This window comes from Sesamum indicum, linkage group LG9 (assembly GCF_026168435.1).
Source record: "Sesamum indicum cultivar Baizhima isolate 11 linkage group LG9, ASM2616843v1, whole genome shotgun sequence".
NCBI classification, from domain to species: domain Eukaryota; kingdom Viridiplantae; phylum Streptophyta; class Magnoliopsida; order Lamiales; family Pedaliaceae; genus Sesamum; species Sesamum indicum.
Genome location: NC_142665.1, coordinates 5,179,678 through 5,206,433, shown reverse-complemented (window position 1 = coordinate 5,206,433; position 26,756 = coordinate 5,179,678). Strand labels below are relative to the sequence as shown.

The window sequence follows — 26,756 nt, the reverse complement described above, 5'->3', positions numbered from 1 at the left end:
TATTAATTCTAATGCATATACGAATAATATATATTTCAAAAGCTTTTATATTTTAAAATCACGCACATATAAACTCATAAAAAAATTTAATAATATTACTGGGACGTATTTATAAAGTATTAAAATTTTAAAAAATACATTTACTTTTAAACATTTTGAAAATCCTAAATTTGGTTGACTTTACCGGATCTAACCCATAGGATCCGGAGGCCTAAGGATCAGGTCCTGCATTTTGAGGAACACATTCTAAAAATAGGGGATGTAAGCGGGTGCAGGGGATGAAGAGAGGGGGAGAGGGTAAGATAGGGAAGCGGAATTAAGCGTTGAAAGGGGAAGTGTGAACGCAAGGAATTAGACGGAGATTCCATGGGGCAATTCCAATAATCGAGCGTATGCAAATAGAAAAATGATCAAATGGACGGGAAGCATCGTGCAACTGCGGACCCACCAGCCAGTCCCCCATACATTTGATTTGTACGACGTCTGCAGAATGTGAAGGCAGCATATGCCCCAGCCCCTCCCCCACCCAGGGGGGCGATCATCATTTTTTTAAAATAATAAATTTATTTTTATAATTTATAATAATTCCTATAATATAATTGTTTTCAACTCATTTTTAAAGCCGTGTAAGACTAAAAACCCCCTAAAAAATATCCAATTGGCATGTCATGTCATTTTTCCTGTCAAAAATTAAAATTTCGGCCACTGAAAGATAAATTTCATCAATTTTCAAACTTAATGGAGTTATAAAAAATGGGCATAATTATCAAATTAAAATTATTATTGAACATATTTAATGGACTAAAAACATAAGTTTTTCTATAGAAAATTAATTTTATATAATATAGATATAACATATGTATGTTTTAATAGGTCCAGGTTGACCATGAGGGGCATTTTATTCGTTGTCCCTAAAAAAATAGACTCAAGTTGACTATGAGGCAACGTGAGTCATTATTCATAATATAGGGGTAATTTTTATATTTAAATTTTCATAGGATTTTTTGTTGATATTTCCATATCACAAGTGGGTTACAATGACTTAACCTTTTTAAATTATATTGACAATCTTATATTAATTATAAATGAAAAGCTTTAGCTAATTATAATTTTTAAGGCCTTTGCAATTTAGCAAGATGTATTTTCAGGATAAAATCATGATACTGATATAAAGTCAAAACGAATAATACATCTCATCAAGTCATAAGCTGTGTTTTTTTCAAAAAATTGATAATTTGATTGGTTTTTATTTTTTGCTCAAGTAAACTGAAACCCATGGAATATCGATTTAAAAAAAATACATATTGCATTATAGTTTTATAAATATATATATATATATAATAAGCTTGATTTTATCTAGTTTTAAATATAATAAACTAACATGAAAATTACTAAATCTGTTTAAATTTACTAATTTTATTTAGTTGCAAATTTAACTGAGATTACTTTTTTAAATTTAATTACTAATTTCATTCAATTTTAAATCGATTAGTTTGGAACAACACCGAATCGAGCAGAAAAAATTTTGAGTTTTACCGAACCAAGGTATTCAGTACGTCATTTCGGCGTATGCTTAAATTCGATTCGGTTAACTGAAATGAACACCCTTAATGAAAAGGAGACATTAGGATTTATAATCCAAAATCAAACTCATCATCTACAGTTGATGTGGGATGTTTGTCTGTGTCAATTTCTATTTACCTACTAAAATCTTTCATTTACAGTGTTAAAATATGTCTATCATAAAATTTTTCTATGAGATTTTTGTAGTAATTTTTAATTTTAAATAGATTTTTTATTTAAAATTTATCATTTTATTATAAATACGCATAAACTATATTTGACTAACATAAACTATTTATGAAAAAAATACACATAAAAATGTATAAGTTTTGATATAGTCATCCGTATCATACATATAATTTACAAAATTTCATGTTATATTAGAATTATATAGTTCATATTCAATTACATGAATATACATTTAAAATACATCATTTCATTACTAAAAAAAATATGAAATTAATATATTTTACAATACAACACAAGTCTAATATATTTATAAGCATTTAGATATAAAACAACAACAACAACAAAAAGGGGTATTTTAAATGTTCAAACAATTATGACCTTACAAATTTTATACAAAGGACATAATAGTTTCTAAACTATTATCATATATCTGATTTTTTTTTTATTGCCTTTTTAATAGAGAGGAACACTTGATTTTTATTTTCTTTTTAAATAAAAACGATGAACTGTTATTAATTAAAATAAATCGATTACAATTACAATTATTCTTGTCAACATTAATATTAAGAAAGACTAATACAATAATTAAATCCTACTTAACAATACCTACTATTATAGGAGATAACAACACCTACTATGCAGTAAGCAATATCGCACGCACATGGCGTAGTTCGAAACCATAATTTTTAGGATCATGGGGTTTTAATTTCGCCAATTGAATTAAATCTCGTTGATCGAGACGCTTTATTCTTGAAAATAGCAAAAAACAAATAGAATTGGCAAAATGTAGGGCCCGCGTCACCAAAAAATGCACAATACATTGGAACTAAAAAAAAAAGACATATGGCAAATTACAGGGCATTATTGTGATTATGAATTTATGCTTTTAAAAGAAATAATAAAATAATTACATAGTACATCATGAGGATTATTATAACTCATCAACAACTCCACTAACAATCAACTTTTTAACAATTTATAAAAAAACAAAGTATTAAAATAGACGTCCGTGCAGTGTATTAGAGATACAAATAGTTGAAATTTGAAGGGGACATTAATGATTGATCCAGCCCCAATTAAATTATCCATAAGATCGGATGATTTAATAAAATTTATCAAGTATTGACTTTTACATATTAATTGGTGAAAATTAATAAGAATATTGTCCAAAATAGTGTGCTGTACTTATTTTGAATTGGGCAGCATTGAGTAATTCAACCCCCGTTTCTCGGTTGGATTACTTATTTAACTCAATCCCACATTTTTCCTAATCAAGAATGTATAAAACATGTGATACAGGTGTTTTATAAGTTCAATGAGTAAATTGAAATCTACCTACATGTGATATAAAAAATGGATAAATAGCCCCCTTATAAAAAATAAAATAATAATTTACTCACTTTAATGTTTAAAAAAAGTGCAAAATGCCCCCTGGACACTAGTGGTGTTGCGCACGCTCGAATATTCTTTTTTTAATCTTTATGTTACAATTATTGGATCTGATATAATATAAATCAACAATTTATATTCTATCTATAGTAATCTACAGTCGAGATCATATGTTACTTAATCTATGATCAATCCCTTATCTCTTCAAATCAATGATTGAAATTTATTCTCATATATTTATTTATATATAAAATTTATAAAAATATGAAAACATACAAATAATAAAAAAAAAATGGTCATCTTCCTCACGCATACCACCCCCTGTTCTGCCATCGCCCCCACCTCTTCCCCCGCCCCTGCCCCCGCTTTCACCTCCCGCCTCCACCACTGCCTCCCTCTGCCTCTATCTCCCCGCCTGCGACTCCACCTCCATCTCCCCGTCTGCGCTTGCGCCTCTATTTCCCCCTGCCTCTCCCTCCGCCTGTGTTGCCACCCTCTTTTTTTTTATGTAATTCTTTTAATTTATTTCTAAATTATGTATATATGTATATCTATATATGTGTACGTATATTATATGTATCATTTATTATATAAATCTATTTTTGTAAATTTATTTTTATAATTTGATTAAACTTGAGCCATTAATCTGACTCGAATGGATGTGAATCATTGAGATATATATCAAGTATAGATCATTGATTTAATCAGAAAAGATATATACTATCGATTTGTTTAGTAGATCTGAATCGCTTATGTATATATATATATATAACAAGATCTAACAATTAATGATCGAAGGTATAACAGTCATTTTATAGCAAAAAATAAAGCAAAATCGCACCCAATGTGCATGTTGCATACCTCCTCAGTTAAGGGGGCGTTTTGCACATTTTCTTAAAATTGAGGGAGGTTAAATTAGTGTTATTTTTTTCACAAAGGGATTATTTATCCATTTCCTGTATCACAGGTGGATACATTGCACAGCTGAAACTTGTTTCCGTCTGACAAATAAGTCCCTCAATTGGTATAAAGATTATCTGGAAAATTACTTCATCACATGCATTAACGCATGAAAATGTATAAGAGTTATTCGGTTATAAAAAAAATTATCTGACCTGCAATAAGTATAGTTATTTATTGTTAATATCAATAAATTTAATAAATTTTGACCAACGAAAGTATTTATTAATAGATGCAAGCAAACATCAGGTGTGCTAAATATAAATTTTCAAATTACAAAAAATTTAAGTATATCTACACCAAATTTTAGGAGCTCGGGTGTGATTATTCATCTTAAATATTATAATATATAGTTTTGAATTGTGTGTAGATTACAACTTTTAGTCATGAGTTGTGGTGTGACCCCACAATCACATCAGCATCACATTGACGATAACATTTGGGAGTACGTCAAAACCGGCGCACTCGATCAACCTCACCTTAGTTATTAGTATTTTTTTTTTTTGCTGATCAATCATATGCTGGCTAACCCCGCCTTAGTTATTATTGAGTGTGGAGTAGTGAGTAGCCTCATCTTCATACTCGTCCCTGATTGGACCAAGCTTCGGAACACCATGTTGCCGCGTGTGCTCCCCCACACACGACGGCGCGATAATATGAATCCGCATGTGATTGTAACCCATGAATTTTTATAATATGATAACATTTGTTCATTATAAAGTTTATAATCTCTCTCTGTTTAACATACTAAATACTGAAATATTATTATTATTTGTATTTTTTTATGTATATATATATATATATGTGTGTGTTTATCAATTATCTTAATGTAACTATTTTTGTATCTTACTTGGCAAAAATAATTTTTTTTTATCATTTTTAATACTTATTCTTTTTTTAATTTTTAATACAAACCATTCGTATTATCAAAAGAAATTCAGTAAATATTAAAACTAAATCGATTAATTTGGTTTAGTATTTTGTATATCATTTTGACCTATCAAGTTTTGATTTATCAAAATTTAATTTGATTTAATTTATTGAATAAATATTCTTAGCATCAAGTATGCTAATGATCTGGACGTTAAAAGATCGTTCATTCTAATTAGATTTAGCCACGTTAAATTAATTAAATTTCAATTTGCAAATATTGATGTACTTATGAATGAGTCTATTTAAACTATAACATAAGTGTAATATATTCATTATAATTAAATTTTGTTAGACCGAAACCCAATTTAAACTAAATTTTTGTAAACCAAATATAGATTTTTAATATAATTATTATTCACTAAAAACTAAAAATAGTTGAAGGATTTATGGGTGAGCTTATAATTTTTTTAAAAAATATTTCGTATGATATTTGAAAATTTATAAGATATTAAATATATACATATATATATGTTTTAAATGGGCTTATAAGATTAAAAAATAAAGGTTGAGAGCTTATAAACACCTTAGAAGAAATAAGAGGTTCTCAACTTATTTTTATAATTTTAACATAGTTTTTATCTTAATAATTATAATAAATTATAATGAACTCATCTGAAATTTGATATAATTATGAAAATTCCCTTGTTGTTTAAGAAATTATAAATTTTTTCTAATATTTGATGAAATTTTGTAATTTTTGAAAGAAATCTGAAATTTTCAACTTTGCCCTTTCTGTATTTTTTAAATATATATATATAAAACACTAGGATGAGGTGAATAAAAAAATGTAAAGAAAAATATCTGCTTAGTCCATAAAAAAATATATTATAATTCATAGTTTCAATGACATTTTGGTCAATTCATCGCAAAAAAATAGATGAGAACTTAGAGAAAACTAACGCGTTGTACTAATTATTAGACAGTCGTTGAAATCAATATGGGTATTAGTAACTTTTCAAACAACAAGGGGATATTTATAATTATAGCAAACATCACGAGAGCTTGTTGTAATTTATTCAAATAATTAAAATAATCATATCAACATCTTATAAGCTTTATAATTTTATTTTATCCAAACACTTCAGGAACTTATTTCTAAAATAAAAATCTAATTTATTATAACCTCAAAAAAAATATTCCCTATGTTTGGTTTTATATTTTTGTATTTTCATAGACAAGATAAAACACACTCAATGTTTGTTTTTTTTTTACACCTTATTTGTGTGTTTTTTTATTTTTCAACTTTCTATATATAATATATATATACACACTTATATATATAATATAAAAGAGACATGATTTTATAATGAACAGTAATTTTTATCTCTAAAAACTACAATATTAAATATATAATATTTACATATACACATATTTATATATAAAAATATATAAATGAGATATGATTTGACAACGAACAATGTTCTTGTCTCTCAAATCCAAATATAAACCTACACTATTTATTTTAAAATATTTTAAATTACCTCAAAACACAAATCCAAACATATCATTTATCTCCAACACACATTTATTTATCTTTTATCTTTCTCTCTCTGTTTTGAAAATACCAAACAAAATACGCAAAATACAAATTCAAACATTGATTAATTTTGAGCTCCGATTCAGAGGTTAAATCAGTATCGGGATTGGGCCCAGAGTTGAAATCTAATGGATTTAAGAATATGGACTTCCGGGCCCATAGCTCGTCTAGGCCCAACACAGGTAATGGAGCTCTCAACACAAGAGATTCCGTGTATAGAAACACAAAATTCTCAATTCAAAAACAACCTTTGAATGAGGCTAAGGGGCAAATGCAGCACAGTTTTCCCATTTCTGGCTTAATTAGACTTTAAATTAATTAAAATTAGTTGTCATGACACGTTGTTTTTATATATATATAATAAATAATTTTTTATATTTTAAAATATATTATAAATAAAAATAAATTATATAAATCAATATCATTAGAAAGAAAGAAAAAAACGAAATATAATTTATTAGTTAATATGAATACATTAATTATTTTATCAATTGAAGGGCATTTTGACTTTATAAAAAATTAGTACAACGACATTAATCGTTATGTGTGAGTACAAATTCGCTTTTTTTTTTCTATATTAGTATAGATAAGAGAATTTTTTACAACTAATTATTTCATCATTGAATACTATATTTTGTAATTGAAATATTTTGAAGAACAAGCAATCAAGAGATAGCATGTGACGCTCACATGTCACGTATAATGTGGGATGCAAAATCAAATTTAACAAAACAATCTAAATTTTTACGTAAAAAAGTAATCAATATTTTAAAATTAAGAGTGTATATAGTTAGATTGGATTATTTTTAAACTAAATTTTTTAATTAAATCTAATAAGTATGAATTGTTGCGAAATTAAATGAAATTGTATAACTATTTAGTCGAATTGAACATTTGGCTATGTTCAACTTATTCAGTGGTCAAAATTAATTTGTGGTTTCGCCAATCGTATATCATATATGGCAGGAGAAGAGTAATAGGATGTTTCATGATAAAATAACAATATCAGACGATCTAACTAGGAGAATAATCGAACAAATCAGAAGAAAGATCGTAGACTAGAATATTTGTTATACGTTCCAAAGGTCTGTATTCGATTTTAATTCAATAAGCATATAATATAGGAGCTTAGTTTGTACATTATTCTCTTATTTATTAATGCAAATTACATTTTTTCAAAGGAAAAAAAATCAATATAGTATATGATTTGACCTAGAATTCTATTGGTGGTACATCCATATCAATCACATAAAGTAAAGAGAAGGAACCAAAATTAGGGCTTGAAATCTACCCTAAATTATCGAAATTGGATTTCCTACTACTTTTAGTCGGAGCTCCGTCAAAGCACCTTCATTTGACGTCTGCGGCACAAGGTCCCGAACCCGGAACCTAACCCGAGTCGGAAGTATAGCCCGACCCAAGTGGCCACAGCGTAAAGACACCCTCAATCGAACCCAACCCTTTCACTTTTCTCACTCTAATTCTCTCTCTGAATTCTCAGTCTTTGTGGCTCTCTTTCTCTCTCTATATCTGTATCTATATCTCTATATCGCTATTCGTTTCATACTCCTCTATCTCGATCCAATCATTCGCTGTAAGTTCCCGCATCTCCAATCTCAATTCTCGGTTTAGATCCCTAAATTTATTGGAGCGACAGCGAAATCAATTTCGTTCAATCATTCTGAATGTTTTTTTTTCGGATTCGTTGGTCGGTTTGAGTCCAATTGATGCTATTTAATGTTCTTTTTGGATTGGATTTTAATTTGGACTGTTAGTATGTGGAGCTCAATTTTGTTTGATTTTATGTACTGGATTTGGCTTGAATTTTTTAATTGGTTTTCATTAGTTGGATTATTCAAGGTTTACTGGTCGACGGGGGCTTGTCATTAGGAAAGTTTTCAAGACTTTTTCGGATAAAGGTTTTTAGGGTTTGACTTTGGATCGGGGAGGTGGAAAGTGTGTTTTATTCCAAAGTTAAGTTTGTCTTGTGGATTCTGCTTTTATGTTTTTGAATTATGATTTTTTTCTCTTTTCTTTTACTAAATCTTTAATCTTGGTTGTGTTGATTTATTGTTCTGCTGGATGTGGATTGAGCTCTTCATTCGTTGTTGCATGATATTATCTTTAGTTTAATCTACTACCTATTTTAAATTATTGTTTGAATGTGAAAATATTTGTGTTTTAATTGCATCGATATCTGCTTCTTATGTGTTATTTTCTAAAGGCAACAATGAGTGATGAAGGAGAGAAGACTTGCCCCCTCTGTGCTGAAGAGATGGATTTGACTGATCAGCAGTTGAAGCCTTGCAAATGTGGTTACGAGGTGTCTAACTATTCCAAGTGAATTCATTGTTTATAACTGTGAAAACTTTGGTTTCTTGTCGTCTCTGAGCAATGCCTATTACTTATGTTTTTCTTTTCCTATTTTGATGATTATTGGAATTTGATTACTATTTTACTAATATTTGAGCCTGGTAAAATCGAGTGCCTGGATTATTAGATTTCCTTAAAACCGTTAGAGGATCATAGTTATAAATGGTGCACTATGACACATGGCACAAAAGCGAGCGCGGAGCATCATTTTCAAAAAATGATGCTGGGCTCTCACCTTGCGCAGCCATGGCGCCTTTTTTGGTGCGCCAGGCACGTCATGGTGTGCCTGGATGAAGCCCAACCTTTTAATGCTGGGCTTTCTATACAATATAAAAAGAAAAAGAAAAAACATGCTGAAGATGTCTACAAATTTGCTTTTTTCTTGAAACCTTTGGCTAAAAGTTTGAAAACATAATCTTGAACATGCTGATTTTGGTAAATGGTATAAACATATAAATTATTTATGCAAAATGTGCCATGCTTCAAAAAAGCGCTCTCCGTGTTGTGCTCTGTCTGCCATGGCTCCAGAGCAACGTTGTGCCATGATGCGTCATGCACCTTTAACAACTATGGGGAGGAGTGAACTAAGAGATGCCGGGAGAAAGAGCTAGGAAGGGAAGTCTTTTGCTTTTACATGCTTAGGCCAGAAGATTCCTTCCCTTTCTGCATGGCTTGCAGCATTGGACTCATCATTGTGGCTGTCGCATGTACCTCTTCACCTGGCACGTCATAATTAATTTGCGTATCAACTTATTGATATTAAGCTGAGAATCTTTTATGTTCAATGTTTAGAAGTGCGCATTTCAGTAACGTGATTCATATGATTTGATATGCTTGATTCCAGAAGATATTAGTATCCATATGATATCCAGGGAATTTCATGTTGTACTTCCTTGTATGTAAATTTTTCTGCTTATATGGATATGTGAACGTTTACAAACCTTTCTTGTAGATTTGTGTTTGGTGCTGGCATCACATTATGGATATGGCTGAGAAAGATGAGACAGAAGGGCGTTGTCCAGCATGTCGCACTCCTTATAACAAGGAAAAGATTGTTGGAACAACGGCAAGTTGTGAAAGGTAACTAATATGTGGTGTTAAGTGGATACATGTCAGGGAAGGAGGCTATATTCTTTGCTCTAATTATGATCGATTTTTAACAGGCTGGTTTCAGAGATGAATGTGGAGAAAAAACTAAAATCACAGAAGGGAAAAAACAAAACGTCAGAAGGAAGAAAGCAACTTGCCAGTGTACGAGTTATCCAGAGGAATCTTGTTTATGTTGTGGGCTTGCCACTTAATTTTGCAGATGAGGATGTGAGTGCTTCTACTTTCTTTTGCGCTTATCCTTCCCCCCTTATCTTTTTTCTTGTCTTGTTACGGACTTATTGTTGATTTTTGTCTGCAGCTTCTTCAGCGTAGAGATTATTTTGGTCAGTATGGAAAGGTGCTGAAAGTTTCTATCTCGCGCACAGCAGCTGGTGCTATACAACAATTTGCAAATAGCACATGCAGTGTGTAAGTTGGTATTTCTTGCTAAAAAAGTTTGTATTATGATACTAGAGGATTGCTTGTTTTAAGTCCTGTGCGATTTCATTTATATTATGACTTGGATTTCATGTGTGCTTGTATTATTGTTGTTAAAGGCACCATGGCACAAAAGTGTCAGGAGTCATGTCACATGACATGCCTTATGCAAGCGAGGCACATAATCTGCAATAGATTATTGTATAGTAGCTTTCGACAAAAATAATACACAAATAAACGAATATAAAAGATTCGAAAAAGAGAACTTGGTTTGCACAAACCTCAGTGATTATTTAATTACATTTAATACTTATTTCTTATATTGATCAATAACTTGGCAATTTCAACACTTATTTAATCAAGTTGAACATTGATCTCAGCTAATTAAGATCTTTTATTTGCAGTGAATTTGGTCAATATGTCCACAACAACCTCACATATGTTAGAAATAATTTCAATAGTTTAAGCAAACATAAATATTTTGTTACTAATTTGATAATTAAAATCTTAAAATTGGCTAGAAACTTATGAGAAGTAGAAAAAAGAGAGAACAGAAGGGACTCGTAAAAGATTGGCAAGAACAGAGAAGGAAAAGAATAAAGAAAAGGGAAGGAGAAAGAAAATCAAAACAAAAGAAATTAGAAGATGAGAAACAAAACTGAGCAAAAAGAAGTGGGAGGCATATGTGCCTGAGAGGAACACTGAATTTGCTGTTGCAAAGGATTATGCTTTCTTCCCCCCTCTCTTAGCAAAAGATCCAACTGATCGTCTCTCTTCAAGAAGGTCGCCACGGTTGTACCATCGTGCCTTGGAAAAAGGCACAAGGTGAAGCCAGGCATCGGCCGTAAGCAAGGCTAGTGCCAATATTGAAGAATGGTGTTGGCCTTGCGCCATTTGCCATTTTCCCCATGGTCACGGTGAGTGCCATTGATAACTATGGCTCCTGTTACGTACTTTATCCAATTTATAATGTAGCAGGACCTAGTGCCTCGGTTAGGGGTTGTCAGATAATTGAAGAATATGAATATATGATTTATTTAAAGTGAAACATGCTTATTATTTTCTTTTTTGATTACGACTTCATGTTAAACTTGGATGGTTACGATTGCTTATGTGTTACATTTTCTGAAGTATTGATACCATACCTTACATCTTCATTCTTGTGCAGAGTGCTATATTATATATGATGGTAAATATGTTATTCATTAATTAGCAATTATTTATCTTTTGCTCATTTCTGATTATTGTTATTTGTATTACTGATTTTTTTGAATAGATACATTACATATTCAAAGGAGGAGGAAGCTGTTCGTTGTATTCAGTCGGTGCATGGATTTGTTTTGGATGGTAAAACTTTGAGGTGAGTGTTATCCTGCATTTGTGTACTATGACCTCTTTTGTGATATCAAATGGTTTTTGAAAAGCTTGTTGCAGGGCATGCTTTGGGACTACAAAATACTGTCATGCATGGCTGAGGAATGTGGTATGACTATTATACATTATAAATGACTGTCCCTATTACACATGCTCGGAATTTGCACAGCATATTTGTCTATCATAGTGTTTCCTAATAAAGGATTTCCCCTTGCGCCAGCCTTGCAGCAATCCCGATTGTCTATATTTACATGAGATTGGTTCACAAGAGGACAGTTTTACTAAGGACGAGATAATATCCGCTTACACAAGGTATCTATATCAGGAAATGTTCAATTATATGTTTTCCTTTTCCATCATGTATTTCTATATCAGGAGCATTCAGTTATATGTCTCCCTTCTCTTCCATATGTTGATTTTCGCATTTTTCACATTTTGTCCACCTAAACATGCATATAGCACACCACTCTTTTCCTATTTTGGTTAAAATGTGAGTCGTGAATGTCTCTATACTTAGATAGGCAGACCTCAAGTTTTCAGGAGCTAGTTTCATCATATCATGGGATTGTTATTCTTATGCGGATGGTATCTACCCTCCTAACCGGTATTGAATCATTTTACAATTTAATCTGAGAACACCCGTGGTATGCCTCCTCTTTGATTTTCTGGATTCAGGGCCACCTTCTCTACTTAAAAATTTCCTTTATTCTCCTACAAAAGACTTTCCTTCATTGTAGTGCCTGTTTCTGTCCCCAGTAATGGCATTTTATTTTCATGTTCGGAGATGGTAAGTGAAGGTCTGCAGAACCCTTGCTCCCAATTGGGGTTGGGGGGGGGGGGGTTTGGGTGGTGGGGCTTGAGAAATTGTACTGTTTTTGGAGGCAGGGGCAATCCTGCCTATACATCAGAAACATTCTTTGATTGCCTATGTATCCTGTGGTGCTGATTCTTTTGGGGGTGGGGTGTTATATGTGCAAGCATCTTAAGCTGCAGTTTTCATGACGTCTTTTTAGCAGCTAATCTGTGTTCTTCAGAGGTAGGGTGATGTCGGAACCCGTTATGATCCTATTATGCAATAGTTAATATATTTCCTTTTTCTTTGGGTCTGAAATACTTTTTAAATCTTCTATAATTGTTTCTCAAGTATCTGATCCACTTATATAATGGTTGGAAAGGAGTAGAGTTCAACAAATTACTGGTTCCTCAAATAGTACACAACGGCGTTCAGGAAATGTGTTACCTCCACCAGCTGATGAATACTGCAATAACACCTCCGCTTCTTCAGGGAAACCTATAACTAAAACTGCTGTAAATACAAATGTAAGATTTTCTTGTTTCTTGCCTTAAACCCCCAGATCACTTGTCTTTTCCAACTAATGGTGGTTCCTCGCCAAGTTTTCTTTTATATTCAGTTTTCTGCTTTTTGTAACAGTTGCATTTCTCATGAATATGCTGCACTGAGCTCCTTAGTCCTCTGCTTAAATCAGTTAGAGATATTGGTGTTACGTTCTCCTAGGAAAATATCTGTGATGCAATTGATGTGTGATGATTGTGTTATTTGGCAGCTCATTCTGCCATATTGTGGTCTGGTTTGGCAATTGCCGCATAAATTGCTGCTGCTGGTATACCCCACACCTTTTTCTCTTTCTAATATAATTTCTATTACCTGGTAAGCAGAATACGGTGCTCAGTGCAAGAGTTTCTCCACCAAATAGCAGCTCTGGTAGATCTGCTGCTCTTCCTGCTGGAGCCTCATGGTGTGCTATCATCCGGCTGTAATTTATTCTAATTGTATTGGCTGCTCTTTCTGACTGTTGATTGTCTTGATCAGGGGAACTCGTGCTTCCAATAATCATCCTTTAGTTACAAGTGTGCAATGTTCCAATGGACCACTTAAACAGAAACCAGGCGTGTCTAGTGGAGCAGTTGCTTGTTCTACTGCAGTTGCAAACCCAATTCAGCTTTCCTCGATCCATAGTGATACTGGGAAGATGAGGGTTTCAAATGAAGAAAGCCCCACTTCTCAAAGTAAAACGAAAGCAGAAACCTTAGAACCAGGGAAGAAAGAATCAAGCACAGACAGGAGAGTTATTGTTTCAGAGAGTTCCGTTGCATCTGTACAGCCTGTGACTTTGCCGATAAGTAGACATCCCCATAGCCAACCTACAACCAATGCGCCACCTATTAGTGCAGATATTATTGATTCTTCCTTAATGCTTACTGTACATGCTTCAGACAAAGATTATACTGATGCTACAGAAGGGAATGTGGAGAATATATGTTCTGATATCTCCTCAATGAGCATTCATGAAAACCAAGTTTTACAGGATTCTAATGTTGGGCAGATGAGAGAACCAGTTACATCTCAGACAGCTGGAACAGCTGCAAGTACAACAGAGGACGCCACAGATGTCCAGTCTGATTTTAGATTGGGAGCACCAACTCACGTAACCCAAGTTGATATGCATGAAATAGATGATGATTTGTTGTCTTTTAATAACCAAAGGCTCAAGGATCCTGAGGTTGTTAGCAACAGAATAGCAAATTTTGGTCATGAGTTTCATCTGTCAACGCATTCTAATGTCAAGTCTCATCAGTTCAATGGTGCTGATGATTTGGACATGCAGGTTCTAGATAGAACTAGTAATTTGATGGCTTCAAAATCTAATGTTCCTGCTCGACATCCTGAGAGTGTGCTCAAGAGCCCTCTGGCTATTGATGTTGAACATGCTAATTTGTTTCCTAGTAAACTTCTAGGGAGATGTGAGGGTGACGTAGCTAGTGGTGGTTTAGATATGGGAGAGAGCAGCATAATATCCAATATTTTGTCTATGGACTTTGAATCATGGGATGAGTCATTAACTTCCCCTCAGAACCTGGCTAAGTTTTTAGGTGAAACTGATAAGCAACAAGGTTCCTTTGGAGTACCAGTCTCCCGGAAAAGTCAGAATAGCAGTCAATCAAGGTTTTCTTTTGCTAGAGAGGAACCGACAAGCCAAAAATCTGATTTTGGACAATCTATTGATTACTTTGATAAAGGCTTTCACCAGCGTCCTTTTAGCCATGATTTCTCTAACAGCAATCCCTTGCATATTGAGCAGCTTGTTAGCCGCAATGGTTTTCCTGTTTCTAATGGCACTGAATCAGAGAGCTTTGCAAGCAGTCATTCTCATATCTCCAATAACAAGCTCTCCCGTAAGTTATCGCTTATTCATATTTATGAATAAATATCTCTTTTCATTTTGTTTGGACATTTGAAATGTGTGACCTTATAATTCTTTTTTTCCTTTACACTCCAACTTATGATATGAATAATGTGGGTATCCATTGATCATATCACTAAAACTTCCAATGGGTAATGAGTTCTATGCCCCTCCGCAGAGTTGCTCCCTGAGAGTAGTCATGGGGCATTATCTTCAGAATCACTTATATACATTTGCTTTCTGTTTCCATGGTTTGGGAATATAAAGGTCTTTGTAAATTAATTTAAGAAACATAGCATATTATGTGTTTGTGTATTGTCTATGGATACATTTGATCTATGAGATGTGCCATTAGACTGGTTTTCATCATATTATCAGAATCCATACCTCGTATATATTCTCACTTCTTTATGGGCTTGGGTTGGGGGGAAGGATGTCTGGATGTATTGTGTCCTTTTCTCATGTGCATCAGTAATTCACTGTTGACAGTCAATGAAGAAAGCATTCTAGTTTCATTATTGTTTATGTCATGGTCATCTGTCAAGTTAGGCAAACATGGATGGTAGATAGGGTGTTAAAAGAGCCTACTTCAGCAAGCTTGTAGATGGTTGTACCTTGGTTGATAAAATTGGCAAACCTAAAGACAAGCACTCAGGTCTTTGTTGCTGGAGTCATACTTTAGTGAGCCTTTTCATTTGGGGCCAAGCTCATCTTAATCCATGTAAAACTTTTCCTAACAAAGTTGGCTAGTATGGTTAACTGATTGTTTCTCGTCTCATTCACTGACCCAACACAGAGCTTCAACATGTCATGCTTGGCTCACCTTTGATGTCAATCATGATTGAATGAGCCTTTTGTCAGTTGAATCTGAGCCAAGTAGAAGTGTCTTGATTTTTAACTTATTGCTTTTAGCTCAATGTCGCCTGGCTCTCTGTGATAAGGTCCGAAGGAGCTAGTACAAGGCTTTCTATAGCCTGCACTGAGATACCAAGGCCTAATAACAAAATTGTAGTTAGATCTCAGTGTGGTAAATATCTATGCATACTTATGTACGGTCAAACTTTAGTGTTGCTTGGTAGTTTAGATAGGTTTAACAGTAGATTAGTATTTAGTCAAAATGAACTATAATGAAGAGAAACTGGGAAAACAATTGCAAATTGTATGCTTAGTAACTCAACAAGTCCAATGAAGTATACGTGTTGCTGGTCTCTTCCTTTTTCTGGAAATCATTCTGTCTATCCAATTGCGTTTACCTTAAAATGCAGATTCTAAAAGATGTTCATTTATGTATTTCTATTTCTTTCTATTATCTATATATTGTATGTATGCTAAAGATGCCATCTTGCTTGGACTTTCAGGAAAATTGTTCTACATTTTATATATTGAGGAAAATGTCTAGATTATAATGTGGGCGGCTAAAATCAAGCTGTGTTTGCTAGACTCATTCATATGGTGGAGTCAGTGAGGATTTTTTGTGATAATTCCTGTTAAAAAATTCTAATTTATGCTTCTACAGTATAATCAACTAAAGGAAGACAAGCAGTCTTGTTTGATTTGACTTCATTAAGGTGCATCAGTGTTGCTTTAATTTCATGTTGAAGACTGAAGCTACAGCTTGTTCTTGTTGGGTTCTTTCTATGTGTATGGTTGTTTTAACTGCGTAATGCTTTAGCAGTTAGCATCCTCCCAAGTGTGTTGACGCTGGTTACGGATGTTTGGGATAGAACCAGAGGTGGATAAAAGATCTATATCTTGGAGAATAGGGAGTTGGTCCATAAATTTCTGGCGTATTGTCTTGGATGATGCTCATTGCGGATGTTTGAGATAGAACTAGAGGTGGATGGAGATTTTCTATCTTGGAGAATTGGGACTCATCTTTGAGCTCCAAAAATTTCTGGCACCTTTGAGATAGTAGTTGTGAATTAATATTAATTTACTCTTTTCCAACATGTAATGGATAGGGAAAATTGTGTGATTAACTGCTTATCCATTAGCTGGGCAGGAGTACTTTTTGTTTTCCTTGTCTGCTAAGGTGTTAATGGGAATTGGTTTGATGTTAACTTGCATTTCCATTTATCTTGATATCATGGAAATGTAATTATGATGCATGGTCAGTTCCCTGATTGGGGCAGTATTGGAGCTTTTCTTCTTAGATATACTTTAGGTCATCACTCTTTTAATTGCTATTGCCAGTTTTGTAAAAAGCAAATCTAGATGCCGCCTCTTTTCTTTTGGCTTCCTTTTTTATTACTTAATTGTTTATTTATTTATTTATCATCTCCTGAAGCTCGGGTTTCCTATGTCTTTGAACAGTTTCTCGATCTCAGATTTCTGCTCCTCCAGGATTTTCTGTGCCTAGTAGGGCAGTACCCCCCGGCTTCACTTCTCATGAAAGGACAGAGCAAATCTTGGACACAGTTTCTGGTTAGCTCTCTATGCTGAGCTCAGTTGAGGTTTCATATTTATGTTAAAACTGAATAAGTTTTTTGAAAATCAGTTATATTCTGTACTTTTCAGGAAATCAGATGCTTGATGCTTCCTCTGTGTTAAGAAATCACTATCATTCACCTTCAGGTGGTAATCCCATTAGTAATGGTGATATTGAGTTTATGGATCCTGCAATATTGGCAGTTGGCAAAGGGACGCTTCCAGTTGGCATCAACAGCGCAGGTGTAGACTTCAGGTCAAGCTACTCTCCGCAATTGAGTACATACGGAGATGCGAGATTCCAATCATTTTTACAAAGGTCTCTTCCTCCACATCAGAATCAAAGATTTACTGACCTGGGGGACAGCTTTTCCCCCCTTAGTGATGCTTATGGAATTCCGTCCAGGGTCATGGAGCAAACTCTAGCCAATAATCTTTCTCCATTTTCTCAGTTCACCGTGCCTCAGTCTAGGAATGGAATAACTTCTAATGGACAATGGGATGGGTGGAATGAGGTCCAAGGTGGAAATAACTTGGGTATGGCAGAACTGCTCCGCACTGAGAGATTGGGATTTAACAAGTTCTACAGTGGTTATGAAGAATCCAAGATCCGAATGCCCAGTTCAGGCAATATATACAATGGAAACTATGGGATTTAATATGAAGTGTCTCATTCGATGTGGTTGGTGATGACCATAAGTGGTGAAATAGGATGTTTGTGTGTGACTTTGACAAGCCTGAATTAAGGATTCAATTGTTGGCACTCTAAAGATCGAAGAACTGGCTCTTTCTTCACATTATTGAGTGACCAATAATTTTTCAGAATGTTCCTGTTTGAGGATATGAGGGTGAGTCTGATTAGTCTGACATGGCTGCTTTCATGTTGGTGAAGGATTAAACCTTCTCAAATGTGGAGTCCGGAAACCAACAGGTAAACTTTGACTCACTTCTTTTCCTATCAAGTGATATACATTGGTGAATGTTATTGAATTTTGAGTTAGGATTGTAGCAAGGAGTCGTAGGAAAAGAGTCCAGAAGAGGCAAAGATGGTGCTGCCATGTTTAAAATTGGAATTTAGAAAGCTGGAGAAGGAGGTCGCAATGGAAGAATGAATACAGCACTGCGTTTACCTCTGTTCATGTTTCCTTTTATTTGAATTTATAATCATATGGTGATCATATTTGCAGGTGAAAGGAGCTTGAGATGAGAATGAGGGTCAATGTGATATGGCTATGCAACGAAATACTGTACATGGTAACACCCATCAATTTCCAGTGTGTTGTTTTGGTAGGAGGGGAGAGAATGGAGATGAATGATTGGAGATAAAGGATGATGCTTTTAGTATACTGGCTAACATGTATCATTAGATTGGCAGCAGCCAGCAGTAATTGATGTTTTGTAATTGCTAAAAACATTCATTCTTATGTAAAGTAGTGGATTAAGAGAGAGAAGAGAAAAAAAAGGTAGTGGAAGCACTTCTTTTTCCCGTTATCGAGGTACAAAAATGAGTTGCAAACTTATATTAGCAATAAGGTGGTTGACTGATATATAATAACGAGAGAGAGAGAGAGAGAGTGTGTGTGTGTGTGTGTGTGATAATGCAGCTGCTGGTGAAAAAAGATATTCATCTGTTTCTCTGTATAAATTATCCTTTGTCTAGTGACTAATTACATGTATTATATAAAGCAAAAAGGAAAAGTTCTACATATTCTGTTAATCTCATCATACTCTAATAAAGAAGTGAATGTATGAGAAAAATAAAAGGTACAAATTGGCTTTTACCAGAATGTGTGTGCTTAAAGTAAAAGGGAGTAAAATATAAAGAATTTTCAAGGTAAACAAACATTCTCTTTTTAATTTTTATCTGGTAAATGTTTAATTTTTTACACGCCCTTTTTGGTGCATGCATGTCTATATTAATTTTTTTGGTCATACGTTGACACTTTCTAAATTTAGTCTAAATAATATAAACGTCTTCTCATAAAATTCCAATTATACTTTTGGAATTTATAGTTGTAGATACAATTATATTCTTTATTCAAAGGCAAAATTTAGAAATATTATATTGACAGCCCCTTATGGGGTGTAGTTGTAACTTTATAAAAAATAAAAAATATTTGTATAATTTGATTTAATATCAAGGGGTGTGTTAAAGTAATTTGGCCTTTTTTTTTTTTTTAATTTGGGAAAGAATATACGAAGTTATACTTCAATTATTCTGGATTATATACGCTGGATGCGTGTATAATACATAAAATATGAAAAGTATGAATAAGTTTAAAATGTCTACGTGTCTTAACTTTTCAAAATGTATTGGTTCCATCACGAATTATAAAAACATATCTTAAAATAAAAAAAGTGTTTTTAATTGGGTTATTATATGAATATAATCTTTCAAACCCCTTAAACTTTAAATTTTTAGATCCATCTCAAAGGTTAGGGTTTGGGGTCGGGATTTGAGGCTGGGTGGGGCAGATTCTCAATCCGATTATTGCTGAATTAGGGTGGATCCTAAATGTAAATAGAGCAAATTTAGAGTCCCGTTCAATGTAAACAAGTCCTTTTTACTTACATTAGTCTTTTTTAATAATTAATAATGATAAATGAATTATAATAATTCGATATATCAATATAACTAATAATAATAGATAATATAAAGTGATATAAATATTCATATTTTTAATAAGATTGAAAATCATAATCTTCAACTTGTTAATAAAATTTTAATTTTAATCTGAAGGACTATATTAAGACATTGTGGATTGTATGTTAGTAGCTCCCAAAAGAAAAACAGGCTACTGCACAAAAGTAGTAAAGTACAATTGTACTACGTAGAATTTAGAATTTTCCCAAGAACCGAAGACCGGCGATAGCCCGTACTCTTTTGAGGCTGAAAAGTGAAAACGATTGATTTATCCTTAATTTAGATACATACCGGATCTACCCTTCAACAGTAATACCTCAGTTCGCCTCCTACATGTATTTCACTTTATCTTCTTTACAAATAATAATAATAATAATAACTAGTAATATAAAAGCATAATATTTATTTATTTGATTATAATTACATATTTATTATATATGAAATAAGAAAAATATTAATTAAGATATCTATATTTATTAAGTAGTATCTATGGATTTCTTAGAATAAATATTGAATAAAAGTAAACATATTATAGTTATCTTTCTTATTTCTTTATTGTCGACAATCGTTACTTTAAAGTAGTGCAACATTATCAAGCAATCTGTGGTATCTTACTTAATGTTTGGCCCCAAATTTCATTTTAATTTAAAACAACAAAAAAAGATCAATTTATAATCAAAATATTGTGAGAAACATTTTTGAAATATTACATGTAAAATTCACAAAAAGTCTAGCGAATTGAAGTATAAAACATACCAAACTTCAAGTGTGCAATTATACTTTTCAATTTTTAACATGAATGTATTTATGGTTGGGCCAAACCTCACTGATGCAGATATGATTTAACCTATTTATAATCTTTTATAACCTGAATTAAACACATTTTTTGAAATTACATTTAGTAAATTCACATAATAAATGTGAATACAGAGAGACAATAAGGCCCTCCAATGTTGTCTAAATCCCAACACACTTAAGCAGAGTCTGTGAAGAGATTTCCTAATAACAGCAACAATTCCTAGAATTCAATATGAAATTTTAGAAGACTTTTTGCCTCTTCATAACTGAATCCTCCTCCAAAATCACTACCAATAAATACCAATTTTCTGTATACATCATCAAAAAGAAAAAGAAGAACTTCTCCCGCCAAGAAAAGAATAACCAAATATAAAATAGAAAAGAATAATTCCTGCTTCGACGTATCCCATTTAAGCCGACGGTGCTTTAAGGGTGTGGGAAGGAGGGTGTGATATGATGAGAGTAATACTGAGAAGCGTTTATGGACGCATGGGGGTACGAGGACAAGAAGCGGAGATTGAGGGCCGTCGTCTGATATGAAGAATCAGAGTTAGTAGCCGTTGATGAGAATCCTGATGATGCTGCAGTGGACAACGTTGCGTTTGGGATAGCACGAGCCCTGTCGTGCATTTGCCATGCCCAGTTACCCACTTCTTGTCCAGAAACCAAACCGGTTCTTTGCTGGCTGGTCCTTTCCTGCCAAATTCATGTAATAGTCTTAGACGAACGGTTGAATTTTCATGTCCGATGAAAAATATTAATATTTCAAAATTCAAACAATAGTACAATAGTAAAGGGGTGATTGCAATTGTTTAAGTGTTTATCAAAATTTTGATGAAACCAAGTTCAAAAGGAATGTTTTTTATTTTCAAGTTATGACCTTGAACTGTTTAAATTAAGTTTATTTAATAAAAAACTACAAGTTTCTCCTACCAACGTACGAGCCCAAACACTCTTAACTTCTTTTCACTTTTAGTTTCACACATTCCCAACTTTCACTGCTAAATTTATAATTTTCTCTATAATTAATTCACACTACAAACGCAAAAAGTAGCAAACGTCCCCTAAAATAGCACGTGTTTCAATTAATCATATATATGAACATGAAATCCATATGCGACCAGAGTCTCTTTGTTAAGTTTTGTCCAAAGTCTAATACCGCAGTTTAAATGTTCCAAACATCATTTCTTTTTCACATAGCATTCCAATAAGAAATTATGTCAATACCTAAATTTGAAATAGATTGGATGGAGGAGATGGTCCATTTGGCAACTAAAACTACATCCATTAAGCCAAACGAATGAAGTTTGTCTTCTTCTATTGTAAATTAGTATTGCACTTCACACGGTCGTGAATGCGTATAACATTCACGATTCCCATATATTTAAGCAAATATTTTATACACATTATGTATATATGTACAGTGCAATATGTTACGAAATATACTGATTTGTGACACAAGATCTAAAGTGAATAAAAAGAAACAAAAAGACAACGAGATGCTTGTTTACCTCATAGTTGGGAACAAATTTATCATTTACACCGGTCAACAACCTAGGATGTTCCAATGCTACCGGAGGTCCGTTGAGTGGTGGATTACCAGAATTTTGCATATGTAGCTGCAAAAAGCAAAGAGAGATTGACTTATCAGCATCCCATTTGCAGAGAAATGACAGATGATGGAGATAAAACCCCCCAACATCTTTTACCTTCAACATTCTTGAGTTTTGAACGTTGTAAGGCGGGAACTGAAAAGACCCCAGGTTTTCACTCTCCTTAGGAGAAGAGGTCGACATCCCCAAATTCAAATCAAGATCATCTCGGCTACCAGCTGCTTTGACAGCATAAAAAATTCAAACTTCTTTCTTAGTTACCAAACACAAAAAAATATGCACGAAATGCAACAAATCCTCCTGTGAAACTACTAATATGCAAAAGTTCCAAAAGGGCAATGCGACCACTGTGCAGGAGGCCCTGAGCTACTTTTCTCAAAGTTGGGGGGTCGTGCTGCCTCTTTTTTCTTGTTTGGAGGGTTTTGTGCCTATTAGTGTTTTTACTGGGAATAAAATGCAGTTAACCCACTGCGCAAAAGTAGGGAGAAAAAAGACGGGCGAAAAGTATAGCACGAATATTACCTTCATTCCCAGGTTTCGGGATCATCTCCCCGTCATACGTGCTGGGCTCAAAGTTGGTGACGGCGTCCCTCCCGTTACACTTGATGGCTGCCTTATCATACGCCCTAATTTTCAAGAAAACATCAAACTCTTGAGGTCGGGATATTATCAGTCAGTAAGATGATAGTGTAAAATCATGATGGTTTAGGACCTTGCAGCCTCTACTTCAGTGTCGAATAGCCCAAGATACATATACCTGCAGCGAATCGCAATCCTCACTAAGACAATTCAACATTTTCTGGGCTAATCTACACTTGAAATTCTCAGCTAAACATCGAATACAAATTATTCCATTTCCCATTAATCCCAACTCATAAATGTAGCACCCTTCACTAGTAAGCATTTGACATCTATGGGCAGAAACAAAGCGCATATCACACAATAGTACCGAGAAGAGTGGAGTTGCTTACTTCTTTCCAAGGAACTGCCCCATTCGAGCCTCCCAACGACCGCACTTGTGGAGCGTCACTCCTCTGTATTTCGAGCTCCCTCTCGAGAATCCGGTGCTCTGCCGACGCAATATATGCACAAATTCCTCCTTCGTCAGATTCTTGGTCTGCATTCATCAACACCAGCAAACATTAACTTTGTGAATATCCATTTCTTTCATCAAATTAAGGTCAATACTGTTAGGAACTGCATTCAGTCAAATTATAACTCTGTGCAGAAAATAATCGTAAACCACAAGATTTACATAATTCGGAAGAATTCTATGAATAAAAAGTCACACATCAACTACTTATACCCGTACAACATTGTAATATAATTTTATCCCGGTCAAATCATTTTTCCTGGGGACAGTTCCACATTCCAAAAACATAACACTATGTTTGGATTCATATTTTTGCATTTTTCAAGATAAGATAAAATATATCCATTATTTATTTTGTATTTTTATACCTTATCTATGTGTTTTTTAATTTTTCAACTTTCTATATATATAATATATATACTTATATATATTATATAAAAAAGACATGATTTGACAACAAACAGCGATTTTTATCTAAAAAAAATACAATGTTAAACATACAATATTTATATATATACATATTTATATCAATGAACAGTGATTTTTGTCTCCCAAATCCCAACATCAAACCTACACCACTTATTTTAAAATATTTTAAATTATCTCAAAATACAAATCTATGTATACCATTTATCTCCAAGAGACACTTACTTATCTCTATTTTCTCTTTCTATTTCCAAAATACAAATCCAAACATTAGGATATATTCTGTCTACATACTGTTTGCATACATAGGCTTTTCTCACCTGTTTCATGTCCTCCTCATAGTCACTGAGGTTGAAGTTAATATCAGCATCAACACCCCGGAATTTTATTGCAGCTCTATCGTACGCTCTGATGCATAAATTTTATCAAATTAAATAGGTTAAAAAAGGAGAATGAAATTTGATTAAAAAAAGGGGAAGTAGAAGAATTCACCTAGCTGCAGCAAGAGCAGTGTCAAATCCACCTAAATAGAGACCAATACCAAAACCCATCAATAGCAACCCAAGAAAATATTGGGAAAAAATGGAAAATTAAATGAAAATACTCTGAATATTGATAGGCTGATTGTACTCGTACCCAAATAGACTTGTTTACCACAGTCCCTGATCAAATTCAAGTTAAGGTAAGTAGAGTTTCAATGGAAAGAAATAAAAGAAAATTATATATATATATATATATATATATAAGTATTTTTATACCATATATGGGACTCCCACCGGCCGGTTCTTCTGTAGAAAGTAACTCCTCTGTACTGGGAGCTTCTCGACCTGGGTCCTCGGCGGCTCTTCCTCGCTTGCACTTGTTGTACCTCCTGCTTCTGTTGTTGCACCGCCGTCGTCGGCAGGCCATGATCGAACCGGAGATTCGCTGGTTCAGTGATCTGCCTCCCAAGATTCAACTCGCCGAGTCGGCTCACCGGAAACAGCTCCCGAGTCACCAGACGCGACTCGGCCAAAGTCAACCCGCTATCGCCCTTGTCGACCGGATCATCGTTCCCGGAATTGCTGGTGTTGGCGAGGATGTCGAAGTTGAATGTGAAGGCGGCGCTGTCGCCGCCGCCGTGGATGGGGGAGGCGGCGCGTGTGGAGCACGTGTCGTCGTTGCTGGAGCTGGTCTCCCCGGTGCCGTTCACCACCGACGAAAGCGACGTCTCCGGAGACTGTCCCTCCGAGTGATCCGTCTTCAACATCGCCTTCCCATTGCAATCTACGCTCAGATTGAGATCAAACATCTTGGATTATCAACCGTAATTTCCCCGCACCCCGTAAATATAAATATCCGCGTGGTTCTTGTGTACTGTCCGCAGTGCGTGTACTATGTGTAGAAATGAAGCGGGCGGAAGAAGCTCATACTCAGCATTAGATTAAAGGGTCTTCAACTTTTGAAGCAACTAAGCTGATGACACGAATTTGGAGTTGCGTTTAATAATCTGAAAGGTGAAAAAGCTCAAGGGATCAACAAAACAACACGCTCAAGCTCTTCTCCGGGCCTTCAATATTTATAGTATTCTTTACTCACACACAAATACACACATATATGTATATATAAATGTAGAGAGAGAGAGAGAGAAGAGTGTAGTGATTTGCATTGTGAAGAGGAATCATGAATCAGGGACGACTACAGTGTTAATGGAGATAGGACGACGTTTGGAGGAACATATTTTTCCCAACACTCCGCTTCTTTTTGTTGGTTGGTTGGAGAGATGGGCAACTGGAATTGTCGGTTTTTCCTTCTGTTTTTTTTTTTTTTTTTAAATATATAAATTTATTACTATTATTGTTATTTATTTATTTTCTTGATTCTGTCAATAATATTTGTTTTTAGTATTTTCACGAGGATTTACGTTATTGATATGATGCTCTTCTTCTCTCCAAATTTCCTTCTTCGATGGATGCCTTTATTTTCATAAAATAAAAAAATCAATTCATCATATTGGCTCATAAAAATATTTTAGAAAATTTTAAGAAATATTTAAAATTATAATTTATAACTCAAAAAAATATTTTGATCAATTCACCATAATAATTAAATAAAAATTAAAAAAATGAGCTCATTATTAGATGAACGTTAAAATTAGGAGAATATTTACAATTTTCCAACAGTGGTCAAGTAATTGTAATTCATCCTATATTTTTTTTCTAAAAATAATTTTATTAATTGATTGTTATAAATTACTAATATATCAAATATGATGATTTATTTAATCACTTCAGCTAAAAAGGGCAATTGGAAATCTTGAACAAAGAAAAAAAAAAAAAAGCAATAATAGGACAAAAAGAAAATGGTGATTGGTGGGTCTCCTAACGTAGGACTTTCCGTCGGTAACCTTAATATGAGCTGTCTCTCTTTTTTATTATTTTTCCATTTTTAGCCTCGCCCCATAAAATGAAAGAGGCGATCATGATTTTTATCTCATTTTTGTATTATATATTGGTGTCACATCAATCAACGATTAATTTAAAAAAATTAAAATTTAAAAATATAATTAAATTACAATATAAATAGTTATTTATTTTGAATCTTACCTTAATAACATAACAACAATATTATAGGGTATATTATATTAACAATCCTTAAAATTAAATTTAATTACATAAATATTCTGTCTTTTACAAAATTATAAATATCTCTCGTAAAGTTGTAGTTA

The 26,756-nt window shown here is 33.5% G+C and overlaps 2 protein-coding genes across 7 annotated transcripts; one reads left to right on the top strand and one right to left on the bottom strand.

Moving 5' to 3' along the window:
* The first annotated feature begins 8,007 nt into the window (after positions 1–8,007).
* On the top strand, positions 8,008–19,142 carry LOC105170680 (uncharacterized). 4 transcript variants are annotated; one of them, XM_020696619.2, is made up of 14 exons: positions 8,008–8,165; positions 8,796–8,894; positions 9,897–10,024; positions 10,108–10,261; positions 10,353–10,462; positions 11,748–11,831; positions 11,906–11,954; positions 12,066–12,157; positions 13,027–13,165; positions 13,523–13,602; positions 13,677–15,040; positions 17,362–17,472; positions 17,566–18,406; positions 18,663–19,142. In XM_020696619.2, the coding sequence occupies exons 2-13, from the start codon at positions 8,802–8,804 to the stop codon at positions 18,132–18,134; spliced, it is 2,973 nt and encodes a 990-aa protein (XP_020552278.1). In that variant the 5' UTR covers positions 8,008–8,165; positions 8,796–8,801; the 3' UTR covers positions 18,135–18,406; positions 18,663–19,142. The 4 variants fall into 4 exon arrangements, with proteins under 4 accessions (XP_020552278.1, XP_011089853.1, XP_020552277.1 ...); XM_011091551.3 differs by having other exon boundaries at positions 13,021–13,165; XM_020696618.2 differs by lacking the exon at positions 8,008–8,165 and having other exon boundaries at positions 8,777–8,894; positions 13,021–13,165.
* A 1,815-nt stretch (positions 19,143–20,957) lies between these two features.
* LOC105170679 (APETALA2-like protein 3) lies at positions 20,958–25,750 on the bottom strand. 3 transcript variants are annotated; one of them, XM_088885246.1, is made up of 10 exons: positions 24,808–25,750; positions 24,654–24,711; positions 24,542–24,572; positions 24,370–24,455; positions 23,502–23,647; positions 23,243–23,287; positions 23,053–23,156; positions 22,627–22,748; positions 22,429–22,536; positions 20,958–21,613 (listed from the first exon to the last, which is right to left on the bottom strand). In XM_088885246.1, the coding sequence occupies exons 1-10, from the start codon at positions 25,338–25,340 to the stop codon at positions 21,344–21,346; spliced, it is 1,503 nt and encodes a 500-aa protein (XP_088741372.1). In that variant the 5' UTR covers positions 25,341–25,750; the 3' UTR covers positions 20,958–21,343. The 3 variants fall into 3 exon arrangements, with proteins under 3 accessions (XP_088741372.1, XP_011089852.1, XP_020552605.1); XM_011091550.3 differs by having other exon boundaries at positions 24,370–24,457; positions 24,686–24,711; XM_020696946.2 differs by lacking the exon at positions 23,243–23,287 and having other exon boundaries at positions 24,370–24,457; positions 24,686–24,711.
* Between the last annotated feature and the right edge of the window lie 1,006 nt (positions 25,751–26,756).

Coding starts and splice junctions, on each gene's coding strand:
- LOC105170680 (XM_020696618.2), top strand. CDS start 8,778: ATGTGTTATTTTCTAAAGGCAACAATGAGTGATGAAGGAGAGAAGACT. Junction 11,832..11,905: donor TTGGATGGTAAAACTTTGAG/GTGAGTGTTATC, acceptor AGCTTGTTGCAG/GGCATGCTTTGGGACTACAA. Junction 17,473..17,565: donor AATCTTGGACACAGTTTCTG/GTTAGCTCTCTA, acceptor TGTACTTTTCAG/GAAATCAGATGCTTGATGCT.
- LOC105170679 (XM_088885246.1), bottom strand. CDS start 25,340: ATGTTTGATCTCAATCTGAGCGTAGATTGCAATGGGAAGGCGATGTTG. Junction 24,456..24,541: donor ACTGCTCTTGCTGCAGCTAG/GTGAATTCTTCT, acceptor TATGCATCAGAG/CGTACGATAGAGCTGCAATA. Junction 22,537..22,626: donor AAAACTCAAGAATGTTGAAG/GTAAAAGATGTT, acceptor TGCTTTTTGCAG/CTACATATGCAAAATTCTGG.